The 24,373-nt window shown below is 42.8% G+C and overlaps 1 protein-coding gene across 5 annotated transcripts in view; it reads right to left on the bottom strand.

Moving 5' to 3' along the window:
• Window positions 1-4,989: 4,989 nt before the first annotated feature.
• NADSYN1 (NAD synthetase 1) overlaps window positions 4,990-24,373 on the bottom strand; it is a 29,195-nt gene continuing 9,811 nt past the window's right edge. The window contains exons 8-21 of one of the 5 annotated variants that reach the window (XM_045012746.1): window positions 23,763-23,880; window positions 22,188-22,319; window positions 21,332-21,406; window positions 20,991-21,115; window positions 19,114-19,162; window positions 17,466-17,568; window positions 16,040-16,208; window positions 14,808-14,943; window positions 14,447-14,553; window positions 11,808-11,939; window positions 10,682-10,782; window positions 9,757-9,911; window positions 8,571-8,747; window positions 4,990-5,674 (exon numbers count right to left, since the gene is read on the bottom strand). In XM_045012746.1, the coding sequence (XP_044868681.1) occupies window positions 5,621-5,674; window positions 8,571-8,747; window positions 9,757-9,911; window positions 10,682-10,782; window positions 11,808-11,939; window positions 14,447-14,553; window positions 14,808-14,943; window positions 16,040-16,208; window positions 17,466-17,568; window positions 19,114-19,162; window positions 20,991-21,115; window positions 21,332-21,406; window positions 22,188-22,319; window positions 23,763-23,880 (1,633 nt within the window). In that variant the 3' untranslated portion in view covers window positions 4,990-5,620. Of the gene's footprint in view, window positions 5,675-8,570; window positions 8,748-9,756; window positions 9,912-10,681; window positions 10,783-11,807; window positions 11,940-14,446; window positions 14,554-14,807; window positions 14,944-16,039; window positions 16,209-17,465; window positions 17,569-19,113; window positions 19,163-20,990; window positions 21,116-21,331; window positions 21,407-22,187; window positions 22,320-23,762; window positions 23,881-24,373 lie in introns of those variants that run through there. The other 4 variants (XM_045012747.1, XM_045012748.1, XM_045012749.1 and 1 more) reach the window with 4 other exon arrangements.

The raw sequence follows: 24,373 nt of genomic DNA on the forward strand, positions 1-24,373 counted from the left end.
CAACCTGCCCATTTTTCTAAATCTATATGCCCTCCTCTCTTTAGTGATGAGGGAAGAAGAGGGTTTTTCACAAGGCCTGTAGTAGGTGATATTTTTCCTTTTGTCACTTGATTCATATTCAGATGTCTACTATGGGAAGCAAAGATGACAGAAGCATCACCTAGAGGAATGCTCTTCTGACAGATTATGGGGGAATTCTTGAATACTTTTCATGGTTCAGTATCTTCACATTGTGATTTGAATTGGTTTGATAATTATTAATGTTTGCAGTGTTGTAATCATGTTGGTCCCAGGATAATAGAGCAACAAGGTGAGTGAGGTAATATCCTTTAATTGAACCAACTTCTCATCATGAAAGAGAAAAGCTTGTGAGCTTATACAGAGCTCTTCAGATCTGGGAAAGGTACAGAGTGTCACAGCTAAATAAATGAAGTGGACATTTAACACTCCTGCAGTAGTAGTCCTATTTCACCTTGAATGGTCTATTCTCTTATGCTTAACAATCTGTTCCACCTTGTATTTAGCTATGTCTACACTGCAATTAAACACTTGTGTCAGGTCCATGTCAGCTGACTCAAGCTGCGGGCCTATAAAATTTCAGTGTAGGCGTGGGCTGGAGCCCAGCTTATGAGACCCTCATGGCTCTAGTCTGCAATTTTATAGCTCTGCAACCTGAATCAGCTGACACGGGTCAGGCATGGGTGTTTTATTGCAGTGAAGACATACCCAGAGTGCTTAGCTCTTCCTAATTGGCTTTTGAAAAATGCAGTGTTAAAAATATTCTTCCACTGACATGAACTGATGGTCTGAGATCATCGTTAGTGGACAGGTACTACTATTGGAATTGGTACTAGGGCTGGCAGTTTCAGCTCAGTCTCAATGCCCGTGTAGTCCTTGCTATCTCCCTACCCTTGGAAGCAGATCCATCAGGACTGAATTGAGGTTGCAGAGCAGTAAGGGAAAGGATGCAATGTCACTATGTTCTGTACTTATTCAACAGAACAACTTCAGTCTCTAGCATCACCTTGCCACTATTTTTCACCATCTCAAATGTTCACTTAAAATTGTTTGGGATGGTTTATTTGTTTTAACAAAGAAAAACTTTTCCACTGTTTAAATGACTTTTCAATTTTTAAAGCCTACTTTGATATGTAGGACAGCCTCAAAAAATTTTAAGCCAAAATCCTACTGTGAGAAGTAGCTTTTTCATACCCAATGGTACCGATATGGCTATTTGTGTGGGAGCATCATTGAACTGTCAATATATTTTTGAGATGTAATTGTTTCCCTGATTTGGTTTTTAAAATGTAAGTTACTGCCTTATGAAAAAACCCACTTTCCAGAACTAACTGAAATTTGTGTAAAAATCATTTAGGCAATTTTCTTTTTAAGATTAAGCAATAAATGATATGATGTATTACTGAATAACAGTTCAAGTATAGGGCATGTTGGGCAACAAAGATCTTTTCTATTGTACAAGTCAGTGTTCCCACTGCAAAATATTTATAGTTAGAAACACTAACTTTTCAGAAGTATATTATCCATCTCAATGAAAGCTGGGCCTGAACCAAACCTTGCTGTGTGTGCTTAGGATCTGAACTTGTGTGTCAATTTTTCACATCACCTGTTTTTATAAGGGGACAGCCAAAATCCTTGACTTAGACACTGTCCCAAACTCAAAAATTAAAGTAGACCAGTGTGCCTCAATATCCCACCCAGTGTGCTGGTTTCTAACAGCCATTGGTTTGATGCTCCAGTCATTACTCAGGTTCAGAGTCTCATTAACTTCAATAGGTAACCGCACCCCTGCTCCAGGCATTCTACCAGGTCTGTTCTGTGTACCCAGCCTCAGCAATGATCACTTCTGAGTCCAAGAGGAGACTAGAGAGAGAAGGACTTATCAAAGGAGAAGGTCTGCAAGAGCAAATAGGCAGGGAAGATAAAACTGCAGACAGAACCACTTAATTACTAAACACCCAATGGTGATAATAGGATTGTGACATCTAAGGTGAATTGCCAGCTCTCCCCCTTTTCTTTCTCTTTTCTCTCCACCACAATCAGCTCAGAACAAGTCCAAGCCAGCCAGAACTTGAATTCAACTATTAGAGATGATGACATGGTGCTAACATGCCATTTGTTTAAAAAAAAAAATTAGTACTAAGAGACACCTAGTGGAATTTTGAAGGTGTTATCTTGTTCTGTTTAATTTGACATTTCAACAGGGGGGAAATGAGTTGGTATATTTTGGCAATAGAAACACAGCATTAGCACCCATTGATTATGGGCCAGAACTGGCTCTCATTAGGTTTTTCCATTGACTTCCAAGGGAGCAGCAGCAGACCTAACACTTTTCTCCACCTGTTTCTTAAACACTGGAAATAACTACATGACATTCCCTTTGGTGAGTTACCGATAGAGTGATCATGATTAACTTGGCATTTGCCAACAGCTGACCACAGTTATTTCCCTTTACAACAGAGGGGGAAATGGTGGTATGGCTAATAGCACTGTGGGCTAACTGTTCGTAAATGCTGAATTAAGGGTGTTGTCTGCTGTAAGGGCAACACTGAGAGAACTTCAAAAACAAATGTTAAAATGATACATTTGATTGCTTCAACCAGCATCTGACAGTGGTGTGGTAGGGAATGGTCATTTGCAGTGTTAGTGCCACAATGGAAACACAAGAACAGTCCAACAGATTCATCTTAATTGTTAAGTGTTTAAAATGCTCAATAGTATAGGAGTAGCAGCAGAAAGTCTACCTGCCAAGATATAATTATGTGATTCTGGCTGTTCTCATTCTCTCCTTTGTAAGTTGGAAACACACTGAGGACCCCTGCAGCCAACAGCCCTTCATTGCTCCTTTTCTCCTATGATTGTCAAAAGAGGTAGGAAGCAATAGCTTTAGCAAAAGAGTGAAAGGAGAAGAGCTCTCATTTCTGACTTAGATTCCAGGCCATATGAAAAGTTAGAAAAGGTAGATTTTGTTTTTAAATTCTGCTGCTTCTGGCTCACAGAGCATCAATTGTTGTGCCTGCAGAGGCAGCTGCATCCAACCCAGCTTTCTCCCCTAGTGGGAGAGTAGGTGGCAGTAGTGGTCACCCTCCTGTCCTGCCCTGATACCAAATGGCAGGACTATCTACCACCTGTAGAGGATGAGGAACTCCGGTGGGCCAGCCTCTATTCCACCCTGGTCCCACAGGCCGCTGGGAATATTGGTTGGTGGCTCCTCCATGGAACCATGAGCATGGGCATGTACCTGGCACGGTTGCCCCCATTCTTGACACCTGCCCCTTTTGCAATGTGAGGGAGAATCTGACGCTCACTTATCTTGAATGCGCCAGGTTGCAGCCCCTATTCTGGCTCCTCCAGAACCTTCTGTTGAGGTTCTGGCTGCACTTTTCCCTACTCCTGTTTATATTTGCATGCTCTGTCTGGCCCCACAAAGTCACAAGACCTCCTCATCAACCTCCTCCTGGAACTGGCTAAAGTGGCTGTCTTCAACACCAGGAAGAGGACGCTAGATGATGGGGTGCCCTGCAACTGTGGGGCCTATTTCTGCTCCTCTCTGGTCTCATGCATCCAGGCGGAGTTCCACTGGCTCCCTAGACAGCTTTGAGGAGCAGTGGACACTGTTCAGGGTTCTCTGCTTGGTGTCCCCCTCTGGATCCCTGGTTTTGAACCTGTGACCTTCACTCCTGACCCTGTTATCATTCATTGTCCCCTATATTCAGTTGGTTCCCAGGTCCAGTGATCCCTCCTGCAAGGCTGGGGAAGGAGCCTTTAGATGTGGGCGGGCTTGTGCCCACCCACCTCCCAGGATTCCAATAAGGCCACCTGAGACTGAAGGGGGAAGTCAGCTTTAGACTCCAACCAGGACTTTATGGGACCCTTGCCAAAAGGCTGATCAGCCTGTTGCCTCCATGAATGGCTCCACTCTCTTCTGGGGCTGCAGGAACCAGGGAATGGTGGGACACTTGCCCTGTGTCCATCCACCACCTTGCCTGCAGTCTATTTCAATAGCAGAAATCTAGGCATCATTTAGGTCTAGAATTCCCTACCGTAACATCACAACATTGTTATGCTCAGAGCTGGACAAAGGCCCTAATAAAAGGGCATCATACATAACTTCAGTGAATGTACGTAAGAAGTGGCTAAATGTTAAGGCAACCGGTGAAAAGGGAAACATGACTAACACTCTTGCCTTCATTCCCTTTGTATCTGTCTACACATTTATGAAATGGTGAAGCTTAAAATAAGCGAAGAGCAAGAGGAGGGTGGGTCAGTCAGCCTTACTGAATGCTAAGGAAAAGCTGGTTTTATAACCATCTCTCCTATGCTCACTCTGTCTCCAAGTGTTTTACAGAGTAGAGAGCTCAGTTTCATTAACATAGTGACTATATAGGCAAGTAAAAACAGCTATTATTCACTCACTGATGACAGTGCATGCCCAGCCTTGGACAGTAGCACCAGGTTAAGTGGGAACAGAAATGATAGCCAGAATACCAGACTTATCCCCATCTCCTTTCAAAAAGTGCCAGGCACTGAGGGAACATTTTACATGTCATGTATACCAAAGTTTTCTTTATAAATCATAAAGAAGAAAAAAAGGGCACATGCCCAATTTTATTTGCAGCTCACCTTTAAATAATGTTTTACAGATAATAGTAGAGTACCTTTTATCTGAGGATCTCAGAGCGCATTCAGCATTATATCAACTAGGCAGTATCCTTATTTTAGGAACGAGGAAACTGAAACTCACAGAGATTAAACTGAATTTCAAAGGTTACACAGCAAGTAGATGGCAGAGCCAGAAACAGACCTTAGGAGTGCTGATCTGGGCCACATTAGAAACTACTCATGTATGTAAAATTTGGCCCATGCTCAAATACCTTGTTAAATTAGAATCTTACTCTGCTGTTCCAATCACTAAACCAGATGAGTTAGTCAATTCTATGTAAATAAAAAATATCTTAAGAACAGAGCCAATTAGCATTATAAAAATGTGAATTTATTACACAATAAAATGAAAATTTCGTTTTTTTCACAGCAGCATGTGCCAGAGACTATAAAGATTTTTGCTTTCAGTTCAACATGTTAGATAAAAATCACATGCAGACCATTCATTAGGCCCAGTCAAATTTTATATGGGCACACACATTTTCACACAAAAGCACTGACCCAGGTTTCTATGATTGGAGGGATCATATCACTTGTTATTTCCAAGTACTCAGACAATCTTTGGGTATATGTGAAAATATTAATGAATCATGAATGATTAATTATTCAAAAATTAAAACCCCAAAGTCCAATCTTTATTTTTACATTTTAAGTTTCAGCCGTGACCATGTGAAGTATGTGACCAATCACACATCATGAATAACAAATAGTGAATAGCTGAAGCAAACTATTCAGAATCATGAATAATACAGCTTGAAACTTATTTGTCCAAACTAATTTGGGTTTGATTAATTACAGATATAACTGTTAATAACAAGATAAACCAGCTCTATAGTCTGTTCAGACACTGGAACCATCTTGATCTTCAGAATATACTCCTTCCTTGAATGTTGTGTTTGTAGAGCCACTATTAGGTCAGTAGTATGAGAGCGGAGAGTGGTCAATCCACATCTTCAAGTACAGGCTTCCCTTCCTTACTTTCTAGATTGGAAACCTGTAAGTAAACAAGGTACAGAAGTAAAAACAAATTTGCATTTAATTTCTGCTATTAATTTTAGATTCACACAAGGAATTGGGGTAGTGAACAATGAACAGAGGAACAATAAGCCATAGGCCAGATTTTCAGTTGTGTCCAATAAGCACTGGAAACAGCAGAGAAAGGTGTATGCAAAGGATCTGCAACCACCCTCAGTCCCTGATCCTTCTGACAGGTTCTGTGTCAGCCCCAGGGGAGGCTCCAGGCACCAGCGCACCACGCATGTGCCTGGGGCGGCAAGCCGCAGGGGGCAACCTGCTGGTCACCATGAGGGCGGCAGTCAGGCTGCCTTTGGTGGCATGCCTGCGAGAGGTCCACTGGTCCCGCAGCTTTGGCGGCGGGTACGTCGAAGGCGCGGGACCGGCGGACCTCCCACTGGCATGCCACCGAAAGCCGCCTCACTGCCGTGCTTGGGGCAAAATACACAGAGCTGCCCCATGTCAGCCCATACGCCAATCACCTCACAGCTGCTCTAAATTATGCCAGCTGCTCAAGGCCCCAGGGGCCATTTTGGAAGCCAGGTAGTAGTAGAGTGCAGAAGAGCTCTGGCCATGGAGGGTGGCATCAGAGCTGCACCACCTGGGAATTCCCTCACACTGGTAGATCTACCAGGGCGACAGCCCCTTTGTGCTGGAGGATGAAATGAGCCATAACTGCAGGTCTGGCGAATCTGAATAAAACCATTGTCTCAAGCTCTCGCCAATTAACATCTTATCTCTGGGCTTTGTGCTACAAATACAGGAACACAACAGTCAACACGTGACATTGTCATGGAGGATGATTCTCTTAGGAATTACAAGTGTGTGACCTGCGAGTGCAGAATTTCCAGGCCAAGGGAAACCCTTAGTGCACTCACTTCCCAAAATAGACCAGCCTTGCCTTGCAGTATTATAACAGGCCCTGTGATGGGGCATCTGCCCCACACTTGGCTCTAAGGGGTTAATAGAGCCCTAGGGAGGCTGCACCAGAGGCAGCCAATCAGAGAAGGGCTAAAGGGAGCAGCCAATCAGGGCCAAGCAGGCCCATATAAAAAGAGAACTGCGGGGCACAGAAAGGTAGTTCTCTGCGGGGAGCCCAGGGAGGAAGGACTGTGTCCCTGAAGGGCTGAGAGAACTGCCAGCACCCTAGACAGAGCAGTGCTGCTAGCAGGGGCTGGGGGAGCGAGAGACAGCTCCTGGCTGGGTGCTGGGGTTTGCAGGTGGACAGTCTGAGGCAAGGATAAAGAGGATGCTGTGGCCACGAGGAAGTGGCCAGACAATATACTGCAGTAGCCACTAAGGGAAGTGTCTGAACAGCAGACTGTAGGTCCCCCGGAAGCGGGGAGCACAGAGTGCAGAATAGCCAGAGGCTGTGTCGCTGAAGAGGACACCGTGGTCCTTGGAGAGACGTGGGTCCTAGAACAGGAGTGATGGTGGTGAGGCACCACCAGAGGAGGGCGTACTGGTGAACAGAGCTAATCCCCACAACAGCCAGCAGGAGGCACCACAGTGCAGAGTGAACCCTGTAACATGCCCTTATTTTTGAGTCTCATGAAAAACTTTCTGAAACAGTTACCAGCACAGGCTGCTGCTATAACCTACTGGATAAGAAAAAACTCAAGGAATGGATTTTTTTTTTAAACTGGCCCCCCTCTTTGCACACAGTTTGCAATGGCAAATACCTGCAGGCGCAAGTAATATCACAGGGAAGCATATGCCAATACACTGGGTCATTACAAGTCTAAGTGATATTCACTGTGCCCATAAATATTTATAGGCACAAAAAGAGAGGCCAGATTTTTATAGTCTGATCCTATAAAAATATCCACTCCAGCTCCCACTGAAGCCAAAAGGAGTTTTGCCCTATGCTTTAATGGGAAAAGGCCCAAAATTATGAGTTGTGGGATGGGGCTAAAAAGGGAATACACCATATGGTACCTTTTATCCTAGGTTTCCAGGGAGTCAGATACTATTACAGCATGCCTGACATTTCAGAGAGGTGGGAATTAATATTTTATTGCATACGTAAACATAGTCTTAAAAGCAACTGAAATGTAAAATCTTTGGCAGTGAAAATGCCGATGTGTTAAAATTCCTCAGCCAAGCACTTTTATGGTAAGAGAAAATGTATTGAAATAAATGTTAAGGTTGTGACTGAAGCCCACAGAAAGCCAAGCAACTCATAGTCACAGCTACCACTTGATCCTCTACACACCTCACCGTGTCAGTCTAAAAACAGTTGCTATATCCAGGCATACAAGGTCAAATTAATCCTGGGTGTAACTCCATTGACTTCAAGGTTCAAAGAGGGGATTGCTGTAAAGGCAGATGGGCAGACACCTACACTCTGAATTTCTCAGCTCTTATTGAATTTGTCACACCATTTTAGGTCCCAATCCTGCAATCAGATCCGTGTAGATAGACTTCTGTTACTGTGTGCTGGCCTGTTGCTCTGAATGGGCAGGGAGTTCATAAGCATAGATCAGTGGTCCCCAAACTTTTCAAGGTTGTGTCCCCCCTTAACCCTGTCTCTCCCACCCCCGGGAGCTGTGGCAAGGGACATGGCTCTGGGGTGGGGGTGGGAACACCCAAACCGAGGTTAAAAGGAGCCCCGGCCAGGCCACATTTTTTGCTGGGGCTGGGCTGGAGCAGAGCTGGGTGGCACTCCCTCTCTGCCCTTCCGTGGAGGCTGACCCGGACCCCGCCACACTCCCCTAAACATTCCTCCGCACCCCTGTTAAAGTAACAGTTACAGTTACTATGCTCTCCTAAGAATTAGATCATAGGAATCTCGTCTATGTAGATATACTGGATCTGGGCTTATCATATCACAAATGATTGAAAACAAACCTAGAGAAGAAGTGAACTATGCTTACCTGTTTATCTATAGACCTGAACTGCCAGGACCAGGTGGAGTTGTAAAGGAAAGGTCTCAGGTCAAATCGGTTGTCCTCCGGACTGTAGTTTTCAGCATGATAGGCAGGTGTGAGGGTGGTCATTTTATGTCTGTTAATTGAGTACATCCTGAAAAAATGCTTAACCTTGGATGCCACCTGGTGTACAAAACACATAGTTTCAGGTCAGCTGAAATTTCTCAGAACTTAAACACAATTCTAGATGAGCAAGTTACTCTGGAGAGAGATAATTCACAAATCCAAATGTATATATATTAGTTACCACTACTAATGTACTTACCACAGAAGAAGCTAGCTATGTAATATGCATTTAAAGTATCAAAATGCACTAAAGTGTCACAATGAAACACACATCTGTACTATTTTCCTGTAAACGTTTCTTATAAGGGAGAAGATGGATATCCCAGGGGTTGGGGCACTGGCCTGGGTGGGAGACCCAAATTTTATTCCCTGCTTTGCCACAGACTTCCTGTGTGACCTTGGGCAAGTCGCTTAGCTTCTCTGTGCCTCAGCTTCCCATCTGTAAAATGGGAATAATAGAACTTCCCTATCTCACAGAGGTCCAAGAAAGGGCACTGCTGGGATAAAAGCAAGTGCCCATTGAAATGTCATGGAAATGACACCCCTCCAACCAACTCTGTCACAGGATATGTGGACATGGATTTCTTTTAGGTTTTTTGAAAATCAAGAGCCACCTTCTCTTCTGCAATATATTCATGGCACACCCATTAACTTCGTGGGGATTGGGCGCATATAAGGGAAGGAAGAATTTGGCCAGGCATGTATAGATCTAAAAATAAACAGTTCCCTTCAGAATACTTAATTGTTGATCTAACAGTCTGCAGTATAGACAAAAGGCCAGAATCACTCTAGGATCCGTGCCAGATTGTACTAGCAGAGAAAGGTTTTCTGAGAAGCAGAAAACAGCAAAGCGCAACACAGACAGTGGGCAGTGTGTGATCGGTGTCAGCTGTCAGGTTTCCACAGAGAGATTTCTCTTGAAATTTGGTCTTTTCTCCTTTAACCTCTCTAGGGTATTTCTAAATACAAGAGACTGATTAAGCTGTTCCTCTTAAGTTATGAAAACTACACGTGATCTTTTTCCAAGAGAAAATTCTGTTAAATACAAGATTTTTTAAATTTTTACCTCTCTTGGGGTACAGATCTCCTTCCACATATTGATCAGCTTACAAAACATGCTGTAAGGTCCAGCCTTGGCCATCTTCCTTAGTTTGCCATAGACTGAGAGCTCTGTGTATGTCATCCCCATATCTTCCTGAAATATCATACACAAAAAGGGCACTGAAAATGTATAACATGAGTCAGAATGTATTATTTTATAGGGGACGGTAATAAATTCAGTTAATCAGAGAAATACTAAATAGAAAATCCATCTCCATTTAAAATAAGAACTGCAATGAAATTTCAGAATTTTTTTTATGGGAATATATTGCATCTAGCTAGCAAGAGAACTTCTTGAATAAAAAGGATTTTTCCTTCTGTGGTACTTGAACACAGGCTTCATATCAGCAAGATAAACTTAGATGTTGGTCTTCTGCTTGAAGACAAGAAGCTAAATTCTGCCCTGACTTACCCTCCGCTTTCCTAGAAACACACTACAGTTCCCTAGAATTTAGACCAGCCTGGATTTCAGGGGTGTTCTGTAGGTTTGAACAGTGATATCATATCCAACTAAATAAAGAAAATGAAGAAACAAAGTTCTGGGGCCAATATTTCCAAAAGTGACTAGTGACTTTGAGTGACTCCCATTTTGGGGGGTCCAACTTGAGAGGCCTTGAAGGGGATTGATTTTCAGAAAGGGCTATGAAATACATACCCCTTACAAATATCTTGAGTGGAGCTCCCAAAACAAAAGGCATCCAAAAACGCATTACTTTTGAAACTCTTGGCCTGTATAAACAAGCCTGGTGCCAGATACTAATGTTTACAGAGCTGTTTTGTGGAATGGCTTATGAGACCATTCAAAAGGAGAGAAACGTATCTTAGTCATAGTTTGGAGACGGGCAGCAGCGCCGCCACTGAACAAAAAACAAGTTGTGAATAAGGCTTACCAGAGCATTTTTTAAAGGCACTGCCCATTACCTCATCAGTTTGAGACACTTGTCCATCCGCAAGGGGCTCTAACTCTGCAGTTGGTGGAGCTGATATAATACTGTGTAGGAAAAACCAATCATGTTAGTTGACTGGCCTGCTAAATATCAAGTGCTTTATTTAAGTCCATTTCAGGAGCACAACCTGCAAAATGATCGTAAAAAGAAAATGGAACATCTACTAGACTACTGCCATTTGTGCCAAAAGCTCTCCCAGGTGCACAGGGTGATGCTTATTGTAAAATCATAGTTATAATATATTTTCCTGAGTCAAGTCTGAGTATAAATAGAATAAGGACCTCAGGATTCAAGCACAGCAACAATCAGTTCTGCAACTGAAGTTTTCAATAGTTTGTGCTAAATTCACAGAAACAGCAAGTAAACAGTCTTGCATCCATCTAAATCCCAGTCCAGGCTAAGGCTGAAAAAGAGCATAGCCTTGCCTACAATGAGTTTTTGCCAAAAGTCTCTCACTGTTGAAGCTCCCCTGATGGTAACAACACTGAGAAAACTAGTATAGAACAGCTCCTGAAGCTGACCGTATTAACACTGTCCCTTTTAAATAACATAGTGTAAAAACGTAGGCAGTCACAGCAGCATTGTCTCCATTAGCACCCTCAACCAGCTGGTGTTAGCAATGATAGAAAAAAGTTGCCATAAAATAAACCCTAGTGCAGACACAGCCCTAGTAGGAATCATGTTTAAACATAGTTGCTAGCACAGTTATGGCATAACTTCCTTGACAAATATTCACTTGGATTTATTTTGCAAGAACCATAATATATCCTTGTTTTAAAGCTATGCTAAAGACTACAACGTTTTGTAAGGTATAGATGGCCAATATTAATAGTGCTATTAGGCTGCCTGGTTTTCAGAGAAAAATCTCTGTCCACACTGATCAGGAAAAATATACTAGCTGCAGCCACATTTAAACACAGAAGTTATTATTATTTATCACATGTATTACAGTGGCGTAAGAGGTTCAGAACTGGAGTTCCATTATGTTACACATGTGCACACACTGTAGGAGAGGAAGAGGAGTATGGATGCTAAAACAGGGCCTAAAAATAATTACTTGACCACTCACCTTCTGAGTGCTGTAAGCTGGAAGTTTTCCATACAATACTGTATGAAACTTCTCAAGTCAGTCTTGCTGATTCCACCAACAGGATTGATATCGGCACTGGAGCAATCGTACTTAGTCAAGTATCCGTGAAGACTGAAAGAGAATAAGGAACTTTATATAACAACCACGATTATAAAGATAGGGCCTTTTATGTTTTCATGTATATTTATAAGGCTATCATTTTTTTAAAGTCACTGGGACATTAAGGGGTAAACAGATTATTGTTCGGATGTGGTAGTGCTAACTCTAATGACCATTATATCTCTGGCAGGGAGGTAATAATATTTTAATATCTACTGCAACTGCAGTTAGCATTGTATGTATTACAAGTGATTTGCAAATAAAAACAAATGAAGACTGTATTTCCTGAAGCAATGTAGGCTGACTGCCTCCCAGGACTGGCACAAGCCACTTCTTAGGGCCCTTCCCTCTTGAGGTCTCAACTTTTCTGGATAATCCAACCAATCAGAGACCACCTTCTTGGGAAATCAGAAGGGTAAGTAATTTACAGGCTCCTCTGTGGAGAGCAGGGCTGGTGCAACCATTTAGGCAACCTAGGCAGTCGCCTAGGGCGCTAGGATTTGGGGGGCAGCATTTTCTTCGACAACGACCACGGCAGCCGGATCTTCGGCCACGCCGGTCGCCGCCAGCATTTAGGCGGAGGGAGCTGGGGCAGGGAAGTGCAGGGAGGGCCGCCTGCAGCAAGTAGGGGGTGGGGCAGCACGCAGGGGAACTCCCTGCCCCAGCTCACCCCTGTCCCGCCCCCTCCCCGAGCACGCCGTCGCTGCTTCACTTCTCCCGCCTATCAGGCTTGCGGCGCCTAAGCTCATTGGCGCCACAAGCCTGGGAGGCGGGAGAAGTGAAGCAGCGACAGTGTGCTCGGGGTGGAGGCGGAGCAGGGGTGAGCTAGGGCTGAGAGGGCGCCTCAGGGCGGAGGGGGGGAGCTGCCGCGGGGAGGGGCGCCTCAGGGTGGGGGCTTGGGGACAGGTGAGGGCGCAAGGTGGAAGTTTCGCCTAGGGCGCGAAACATCCTTGCACCGGCCCTGGCAGAGAGGCAAGATGGTCCAGTGAATAGGACACTGAACTAGGACTTGGGAGCTGTGGGCTCTTCCTCTGAGCTTCAGCATGATTTTGGGAAAGTCTCTATGCCTCTATTTGGACTGTAAGCTCTCCGGGCAGGGGCAGTTTCAATGCAGTATGTGTCTGTACAGAGCCTGGACTAAAAGGGCCCTGATCTTGATTGGGGTCTCTAATGTCTACACTGCAACATAAGACTATGCTTTAGCCCAGGCTTAAGCCAACCCCCACCCCCCCTCGTGTCTACACTCCAATTACACTGACCCAGGGTCCCAGGACTCTGCAGAGCTCTAGGGTCATAGCTCAAGTGAAACCGGGACTCAGGATCCAAGCCCTATTGCTCTGCAGTGTAGATGCAGCGCTGCTTGACTTGGGTCCTGGGACTCATCCAAAAGTAGCTCACAATTCCATGGGACAACTTCTTTAGTCCTCTCTATCCCAACAATCTGCAGTCCACTCTACTGAGAAGGGAAGCCACCCCACCCTACCCTTGGCCAACAGTAGCAGCTCAGGTCAGCATTAACCCATTCTCTTCTGATCACCCATCTGCAAGCACACTATCAGAGAGCATCCTGGGTCTGCTATGGGTTTGGTGGGCTATTCAAACTTCTGTAACAACCACCCCTCAATTCTCCAGCATGTATAACATGCAGGGCAGGCAGTAAAGTTTTCCCACAGTGCATCACAGTCCTATGGCTAGAGTGACCACATTACAGGAGACTTTGGGATATGGTAACTTTGACTCAAGTCTGCGCACTGCAGTGTGGATGCCCGAGCCCTAGGTTACAGCATGGGTTAGACAACTCAATGTAGGGTTTAAATACAATGTAGACACTTAAGCCCAGGGTTCTGTAACACAAGTCAGCTAACATGAGTCCCACGAACCCTGTGCTTACTTAAGTATGTCTGACTGTTGTTTTGTATTACATTGCAGTGTATTGACACCCAACTCCCCCATTTACAACTTGAGGATCTGCAAACTGTAAATCTAATTTGGATGCCTCCACCAATCAATTAAGCAGGGCATTTCACACAAAAACAACTAAAATACTGTCTTTCTTACCTCAATAGCAACTAAAATCCCACTTTGATGCCCCACCTTACTGTGACCAAGCTACTAAGCTTGGTCCTGATTTTTTTAAATATATTGCATGGCTTCCAAAGTTGTTGGCTTTTTTTGTTTGTTTTTTTTAAATCTCTAATAATAAAAGCATTAAAAAGACACAAAATATTAGCTTCACTTTCATTTTCTATATGGGTCATTTTCGCTACTGAAGATTGCTGAGAAAGGAACAGCTGTTATTTTTATCAAATTACTGCACCAATTCTCTAATGGGCATCTGAAAAATGTCTGCTGATTTGGTTCAGTTCATGTTTTCATTGATTCCAGTACACTCATTTTATTCTTAAAATTAATTATATTTTCTGGGGCATTGGTATATACTGTCATCCAGTGGAGTTACAAAAGATTGCAGTGACTTTGACTCCCAATGACTTGTTAATAGATTTCTAATATTCACCCACCTTTCGTCCACATTGGCTGATCCGAGCACTAGAAGCCCACCAGGCATCCCACGAGCCCAATGACTCAGCTGAGCAAATAAGTAGGCAAGGACCATTCTTATTCTAGCCTACAAATCAAATTGAGAAATAAAGCAGATTTACAAAGCAAACTACTTTCTCCTTCATAAAACAGAATTCAAAGTCAAATTCAAATGTCCACTAGGAACTACCATGAGCCCAGCATACTTCAGAACTAAGCCACCTTAGAACTCCAGTCTCTACAGCTGACTAGTGAACACCGCAACCCAGTGTCACTTCATACCCAAATGTTAGTATAAGAAGGGTGATGTGGGGTGGTTCCTTTGGGGCAACAAAAGCATACCTGCACATTCTGTAGTGCCAGATTTTCCCTGCTGCTCCCTCCATAGACACGAAACTGGGGAGATCTGCCCATCACCATACTGAAAATCCCCACAATGGCTTTCACTGCCACATCTATGTTTAGATTTATATGATAGCTGCGAAGATTACAAGCACAAGTAAGTCAGTTTGCACACGTATGACTAGGTAAAACAGTGTAAAACAAATGATTTTAACTTTGTCTTCCTTATGTGAAGAAAATAATCAAACCCTCAATTCTCTAGCATGTAAATCAAGGACACAGGAGTAAGGCACTAAAGCAGGGGTGGGCAAACTTTTGGCCCGAGGGCCACATCGGGGTTGCAAAACTGTATGGAGGGCCAGGTAGGAAAGGCTGTGCCTCCCCAAACAGCCTGGCCTCCGCCCCCTATCCAACCCCTCCCACTTCCCGCCCCCTGACTGCCCCCCTCACAACCCCCAACCCATCCAACTCCCCCCACTCCTTGTTCCTTAACCACCCCCTCCCAAGACCCTAACCACCCCCTCAGGACACCACCCCGTATCCAACCCCCCTGTTCCCTGTTCCCTGATTGACGCAACCCCTATCCCCCGCCCCCCGACAGGCCCCCCAGGACTCCCACGCCTATCCAACCCCAACCCCCCCATTCCCATCCCCTGACCGCCCCTCCCCATCCAACCACTCCCTGTCCCCTGACTGCCCCCAAAACCCCATGCCCCTTATCCAACACCCAGCCCCCTTACCATGTCACTCAGAGCGGCATGCCTGGCAGCCGCACTGCCCGGCCGGAGCCAGACATGCTGCCGCGCTGCCCTGCAGGAGCACGCAGCCCCGCCACCCAGAGCGCTGCCCACACGGCAGCCTGGCTGCGGGGGAGGGGGAACAGCAGTGGAGGGGCCAGAGGTAGCCTCCCCGGCCAGGAGCTCAGGGGCCGGGCAGGACGTTCTTGCGGGCTGGATGTGGCCCGTAGTTTGCCCACCTCTGCACTAAAGCCTACCACCACCTCATATCTGGCTTCTAGACTTGGGGAGCCTGGAGTGCAGACTTTTCAAGTTCAGTTGACTGGTTTCCCGGTTATTCCCCCAATGTTTCTAATGCCTACCCCCACACATACGCTCAGGTATTAAAGGCTGTAATATTCTACTTACCACCTTTATTACTCTCATACTGGTCTTTTAGAAAACCTGAAATCTTAACCGCAACATTATTTAATCCAAGTATTTCTTATTCTATACCTGCCTATTTGTTCAGCCAACAATTTGGCCCTGTTGTATGTATCCTGGGAGGAGTTCTCGCTAGCCATGTAACAAGTGGTGAAGATATGTCCACAGAATTCCTGGGAATCCTCAGGAGTATAGGTCTCATCATTCACTATCCTACGTACATCGGCCAGCACACCTTGATCTGCAGACAATCCAGTAAAAGTAAAATGAGAAATCAGATGAAGCATCACAGATACCTTGTACTACTGCTAATAATACTTTGCTCTTCCACAGCACCAATCATTAGAGGATCTCAAAGCACTTTATAATCATAAAGGAACTAAGCCTCACAACCACCCTTCACAAAATAAGGTAACACTTCATTTGTTGGCATTTCAAATGTCCTCAATTCCATAAAAGAGAATTATTGAGTTTGTTGCTGGTTTTGCATCTATAAATATAAAAAAGTTTTGTCCCATGTATTACAAAGAGGCTTTATAGGGACGAAATGCTAAGCGTATTAGCGCAAAGTTTATGGACTACTTCAACCCAATTTCAGGGCTTAACTTTCCTTAAGCACATGTGTGAGACTTAAGCGCAGCTTAAGAACTGTGCTGGCGGATGTAGAGTTGAATTTCACCCAAAACGAACACACTCTCCCACAATAGACTGGAACACCAGGCCCAAACATGCCAACGTTTGGATGATAACTCCAAAGACTAATCCAGATCCATGGCTACGTATTCTGTGCACTGCCCATAAGTGAAGATATGCACTACACATGTAGCTACACACGGCAGGGCAAGGCTCTGGCAGTGGGATGGTGGCAGGGCAAGGCTCTGGCCGCTCCCTTCTGCCGGAGCCCTTCCCTGCTGTCTCCTGCTGAAGCCTTTCCCTGCTGCTCTTCCCCCTCCTCCCCACACAGCAGCTTTACACTGTGGCAGGGAAAGGCTCTGGCAACAGGGAGGCAGTGAGACACTACACGGCTAAAAATAGCAGTATCCACGTGGGAGGCACTACTTGGGCATATAGAGAGCCCATATGTAGAGTACACCCTCAAGGTTCAGGAATGTAGGGCACTCTATTCTATTCACCTAAGCCATGCCTCGCTATTTACACTGCTATTTATACCCCCGCTAGCAGGCATGCTGCAGGTGTACTCCACACGCCGTAAGTGTAGACATAGCCTGAGTTTCATAGCTGACCAAAACCCATAAATATAATTTGGAGGATCTTTGAAATCTGGATCCACATTTTGGCTGGATTTCTCAAAAGGTGTCTAAGGCAATTAGCTACCACACTCCACTGAAATGTAGCGCTTGGGCCTGCTCTCTAATTAAGAACATGACCGGTATGTTGCACCTTATGTACTGTACTAATGGCTAATATTCATCCACCTCTAACCATTAGCAAGCTTGGTTACTTTGACAAGGACACACACACACTCCCCCCAACTTACTTCCATTCTTGACTGCGAGGCAAACCTGGCGACACATGGAGTATACAATGCAAGCTGTAGCAGAGCTGTCAATTCCACCACTAAGCGGTAGAAAAAATCCTGCCTTAAACAGCAAACAATGGAAAAAGCTGTAAGAAGTGCCATTGTAAAAACATATTTTACCCTTTAGAAACAATATGTTGAGCCCATTCCTGTGTCCCTCCCTCAGGTGAGTTATGCATACTCCAGCCAGCAGGGCCAGTCAGGTCTGGTAGTACTTAGTTGGAAAACAGATCTAGCAAAGCATTTCACACCCTTAACACTTTGCATTGGCTAACCAAGCCAAGTCTCAGGTTAAACCTTTTACTTTGATGGCTAGAAAAAGCTGCTGAACAGGTCCTCGCCCACTAGCATGGTTAAGGAAAGCTAATTAAGAAGGATGGAGTTCTTAGCATCCAATCCACGCTGTTTAATTTGGATCATTGCTTAATGTGATCTTCTGCTTATTTCAAAACACGATCTTTGGAATCAAACCACTAGTATGTGTGTTTGTCACCTTGTTTTTTTGTCCATCTACTTTTTTTTTGTCCATCTACTTAAAATGGCTTTTGAGAAGATGGAAGGTGATCATCAGAATTATGCTGGCAAGGAACGGTAAAAGCAATTACCTTGTAATGGATGCTGTATGTTTTCTTTATAGTTAGGGACCACCTATTTTTAAGAGAGCTGTAACTGACTAGTACTTTTCCATGTGTCTCTGTAGGCTCTCAACAACTACTGAGATTTCATCTGTGTGCGTGTTAGCAATGGTTGAATATGTTGCAGATGCAATAAACTGTTGTTGTGGGTTAAATCTTAAATTCACTGTCCTATTCATCAATAGTTTACATGATGGTCACCCTCCATTTTCATGTTACAGGGAAAGCATGAGTAATACGCCTCTCCCAATAACAGCCATAATGGGCCCAGTCTTACTCCCACAGAAGTCAATATGAGTTTTCTACTGGACTTCAATGAAGCAAGCCCAGAACTGGCAAGAATACAAGCATCACAATTCAGCACTTGTGTGATGTACAGCATAGAGATACGCATGATGAAAAGAGGGCCCAAAACCAAGCAGAAGAAAAAAAAAAGTCAACAGCAACATGAATGCACAAAGAAAACAGATTCATGAATGAAGCTCTTAGAAGGGATTTCTCTTGAGAGATCCTAAACAATCTGGCCAGATTCAGTGCTGATTTACACCCTACACAATTCCACTGACTTTAATCAGATTGCCAGGGTGCAAGTCAGCAATGAATCTGGTGTATTGTTTCTGGGTACAGGGTAGAAAGGATGTTTTTATCATGCCATTAAAAATAAATGTTGCTTGCAGGAAACTGGAGCACCAACTTAGGTTACCAAAAAAAAACAAAAAAACAAAAACAAAAAAACCCTTTGTCAATGGGAGTTTCGTTATTGAATTTAAAGAAAGCAGTACTGAGCACTAACAGATTTGAAGAGAACAGTTAGACACACCTTGAATAAGTGCTTTAAGCTTGAACCAAAGATACTAGCAAAAAGTCTCACAGAATAATCTTGCTCTAAAGAGATGTAGGTAGACGCAAGCTACCTATACTATTCTTATGGTTAAAACATAGAAAGACAATGTTCAAAAGAGCGTTCTTACCTGATTACTGCGTCTTAAGTAGTCCCAAAGCCAGCATGCAGGGCCAAGGCTGTAAGTTACAAAATATAAATATTAGGGCTGTCGAGAGATTAAAAAAATTAACCGTGACTAATCAGGCACTTAAACAATAATAGAATACTATTTGTTTAAATATTTGGGATGTCTTCTACATTTTCAAATATATTGATTTCAATTACAATACAAAATACAAAGTGTACAGTGCTCACTTTATAGCTATTTTTATTACAAATATTTGCACTGTAAAAAACAAAAGAAAATGTATTTTTCAATTCCCCACTTACAAGTTGTAGTTGACCTTACAAATGTAGAATTACGTACAAAAAAACTGGATTCAAAAACAAAATAACGTAGGCTCTAAAGTTTTACAACTCCACTCTGTCCTACTTCACGTTCAGCCAATCGCTCAGACAAACAAGTATGTTTACATTTGCAGAAGATAACGCTGCTCACTTCTTATTTACAATGTCACCTGAAAGCGAAAACAGGCATTCGCATGGTTCTGTTGCAGCCGGTGTCACAAGATATTTATGTGCCAGATGCGCTAAAGATTCATATGTCCCTTCATGCTTCAACCACCATTCCAATCCAAAGCAATATGGACCGATGCATGTTCATTTTCATTGTCTCAGTCAGATGCCACTAGCAGAAGGTTGATTTTCTTTTTTGGTGGTTCAGATTCTGTAGTTTCCGCATCAGCGTGTTGCTCTTTTAAGACTTCTGAAAGCATGCTCCACACTTCATCCCTCTCAGATTTTGAAAGGCACTTCAGTTTCTTAAACCTTGGGTCAAGTGCTGTAACTATCTTTACATTGGTACCTTCTTTGCGTAAATCTCACATTGGTAGCTTCTTAGCATTTTGTCAAATCTGCAGTGAAAGTGTTCTTAAAATGAACAACATGCTGGGTCATCATCCGAAACTCCTACCACATGAAATATATAGCAAAATGTGGGAAAAACAGCAGGAGATGTACAGTTGTCCCCCAAGGAGTTCAGTCACAAATTTAAATAACAAGTTTTTTTTTAACACGTATCATCAGCATGGACGCATGTCCTTTGAAATGATGGTCAAGGCATGAAGGGGCATATGAATGTTTAGCATATCTGACACATAAATACCTTGCAATGCCAGCTACAAAAGTGCCATGTGAACACCTGTTCTCACTTTCAGGTGACATTGTAAATAAAAAGCAGGCAGAATTATGTCCTGTAAATGTAAAAAAACTTGTTTGTCTTAACCATTGGCTGAACGTGAAATAGGACTGAGTGGACTTATAGGCTCTAAAGTTTTACATTGTTTTGTTTTTTAATGCAGTTATGTAACAAAAAAAAATCTACATTTGTTAAGTTGCACTTTCACGATAAAGAGATCACACTACAGTACTTGTATGAGGTGAGTTGAAAGATAATATTTTATCATTTTTAGAGTACAAATATTTGTAATAAAAATAAAATATAGTGAGCACTGTACACTTTGTATTATGTTCTAATTGAAATAAATATATTTGAAAATGTAGAAAAACATCCAAAAATATTTAATAAATTTCAATTGGTATTCTACTGTTTAACAGTGCAGTTAATGACAATTAACTTTTTTAATCAGGATTAATTTTTTGAGTTAATTGCATGAGTTAACTATGATTAATCGACAGCCCTAATAAATATTCCAGAACAGTTATAAGATAAGAACTATTTCATATTTAAAAATCCATCCTTATTGATCTCCTTTGTTTAGGACTTTGCATACCATCAAGAAATAATTTTAGTGTCCAAATTTTTTTAAACCTTACCAATAAAGTATGCAACAGACTATATTTTTATTTTAAGTAAATTCATTTCCCCACCTCATTTATGCCTACCAGATTTCTTCCTCAGGACTATGATATCTCCACTGGATTGGCTCACAGGTAGGTACACATATATCATCAGAACATGACAGAGAAAAATTCACTTTTATTCTGGGATAGGAATTCACTTTGCTTGCCTAATTAATAGAATAGAAAATTTGGGAAGTCATCAGTTTTAATGTAGCATTTATCTATAAAAGCATTACATGTTCACGGATAATACAGCCTCTGGAATACTGCAGAAGCCAAAGTATTTCAACAGTCTCTCTTTCAATAATTGAAGATGTGTTGACTCAATGACTTACTGAAATTCATCAAAGAGCACAAGTTCAACACATTTGAAGAATTCTTACCTCTAAGTTACGACATGAAATTTCTGCCCTGTAACTTCGAACATCTTCCAAATCCAGTGTAGCAACCAAGACTTCCTGGTGAAAGGCATTTAAAATTAGACATCTGACACAAGTACAGAATGGCTTTCCAAACCCAAATGTACAGGACAAAGAGTTGTTTAAAAAGGGATACAGTCATTTCCACTGTAGATATTTCCTGCTCAATCTACTCATGAGCTAAGACCAGTGACTTCAACAGGATTCCTCACGTGAATTAAATAAGAACAATTTATACCGAATGCACTAGACAATAGACTATCCCATAATCCCTACACGAGAAAGTTCATACTGACTTAACAAGTTTCTTGTTTGCATAAGGGTTTGCAAAACTGAGCCTATAATTATTACACTCTAATTGACATCTTTGTGTCCAATTGCTTAAATAAGCACATATAAACCAGCAAGGCCTGCTCCTCACCACAGTGATATCCAAACCTCCAGGCCTGGTCTACATGAGGATTTTCAGAAATTCTTCCACTCCTGCAGTTCCATCACTGCAGGCAAAACAAGAAGTGCTAGTGTGGATTGGGGGCAAGCAATTGTGCCATTGTGACATCTAGACCCCCTTGGAGCAGGGTTGGATAACAGTAAAAAGGCACTTGCTTGGTCTATATTATGGCATCCAGCCTCCCTAGCACCAATGGAACTGAACCTGTGCTAGACCAATGGTGGGAGAATTTCTGAAAAGCCTCAGTGTAGAAGCAGTCCCACTGACTTCACCTTGCAACAAGGTCTGAGAGAAGGATAGCAATGCCATGCTGAGGGAGACCAAGAAGTAAAATGAATCTTGCAGTGTCAGTCAGCTTGAGTTTATTACCACATCATTCAGTGAAAACTGGGATCCTTGAGCAATAGTGTCTCCATTCATAGAAATCATGGCACAACCATCATAGTACAGACGATCACCATCACAGCCCTTCTGATTGGCTAAGACATAAATCCCACCACTCTAAGAAGAAAAAATATATATATATTTTTTCAAAATATAACAGTTTGAAAACTATGGAATGTTAAAAGGCAAACTACTGGTTTCTTTTGCCCCCTCCCAAGTCCACTCTCCAGCTTTACATTGTGACTAATTCAGGGACTATTCCTTCCTTTTTGTTTGAAAAAAGTGCTCAGCTCTTTGTGGGCCCTGTGAAAACAAATAATATAACACACTGGCTAAGTGTGTTACATCTGCCTCAGATGGCTGCTACCAGCAAATGGAGTTGCCCCTTTAGTTCAAGTAGTAGAGGCCTATACTTTAGAACTGAAATTCAAAGTTCAAGATGGCAAGTGTTGCAAAAATAACCATTCTTTATAATAGAGGGCATGGCAAAGTGAGGAAGAAATTATATTTGGATGTCTTGGGACATAGCAAATATTGTTAAGCAAGCAAAGCATGTTAAATTACTATGAAGACTAATTTATCATTTATCATCATACCCATACTAATCACTTTTCATGGCTTAGCTTGCCATTCACTGTCTTGTTCCCTCTCCATCCCATCTCTATTAAAAACAGATACAGTTTTTGCCTAATCACTGAATATATATTTTTCTTTTAAAATAAGGTGAGCTTTAGATGTAAAAAATGCAAAACATCCTAACATCTTAATTTTTTTTTAATAATTTGCTTTAGAAAAAATTATCATTTTGTTAATCTCCTCTGCAGTTATAAACCTCTGAAGGGATAAGGTGAGGTGGCAGGGGAAAGCCTCAAGGTTTCAGTGTAAACCCAGATCTTTATTTTCCCTTAATGGTATATTTATTGATATTTCTTCAGCTCTCATGTCAATATGAACATTTTAATTAAGATCAGAAAGGAGCCTGTGGCTTTAAGGGAACCACAGACACTTGTGCTCATGACAGGAAATCTCTCCCCTTCCCTGAGTAGATTATAGCCAAGTAATGAGCTGTCAATTCTGGTAAATTTGCACCATACAATATGCATGTATATTTTGTTTAGAGCTACATCCGTTTACAATTGGTTGCAATTTTTTTCTGCATAAAGTGGATACAACATTTCATGCTTTCAACAGTAAAATAATTAGTCACTTTGAATGGTGGTTTTGTCTCTTTATTGTTATAGTTTTTGTTTGTTTGTTTGTAAAAGCAACCAAGATAGAGAAGAATCAAAGGCACCCATTCTTTTGATCTCATATCCCTGAGGTTTGGATTAATTAAATACACCCTGGTTTAAAGATTTTGCTAACTCTCCTTTGTAGGTAGGTAGGTAGGTAGGTAGATAGATAGATATGAAAAGAAGATTACAGATTTAGCTTTCCTATGCCATCAAGTCTAATTACTAACACAGGCAGGCAACACTATGGCCTGTCAGAGTAGAGGAGACTACTCTGAAAAACTGAGGTAAGTAATGAAGAGATGAGTTGGTCTTTAAAAAGATCTACCTTTGCTGTTGCAGAATTTACCACATTCACACGGGTATGAGCTTTCCGCAGCACATGGTGACTCCCTGATGAATTAGTGAAGATCTCCACCCCATCAAGACCCATTTCAATATGAGGGCTATAAAAATAAGAGACAGTACAATACTCAGCTGGCATTTCCACTTGTCATTAGTTGCCACTAATTTTATCTCTTTGCCGTGCCTAGAGTAGTCCACTGCCAGTTTAATACACGTCTTGGTTAGTTCAAATAATGAAAATATTTGCTAAAGCATCATATTTATTTCCCTGCATTGCACTGTTCCTTTGTCATGATGGACTGTTTTCCAGAGAAAAGGAGGGGCTTTCATCGTCCTCAGGGCCAGTGCAACGCACTAGGCGACCTAGCCGGTCACCTAGGGCACTAGCATTTGGGGGACAGCATTTTGGGTCTTTCGGCGGCGACTGCAGTGGCCGGATCTTCGGCTGCCCCGGTCCTCATCAGCATTTAGACGGAGGGAGCTGGGGCAGGGGGGTGTGGGGAGTGCTGCCTGCAGCAAGTAAGGGGGGGGCACGACACGCAGGGGAATCGCTCCCCGCACCAGCTCACCTCTGCTCCGCCTCCTCCCCTGAGC

Source organism: Mauremys mutica, chromosome 4 (genome assembly GCF_020497125.1).
Source record: "Mauremys mutica isolate MM-2020 ecotype Southern chromosome 4, ASM2049712v1, whole genome shotgun sequence".
Lineage (NCBI taxonomy): Eukaryota > Metazoa > Chordata > Testudines > Geoemydidae > Mauremys > Mauremys mutica.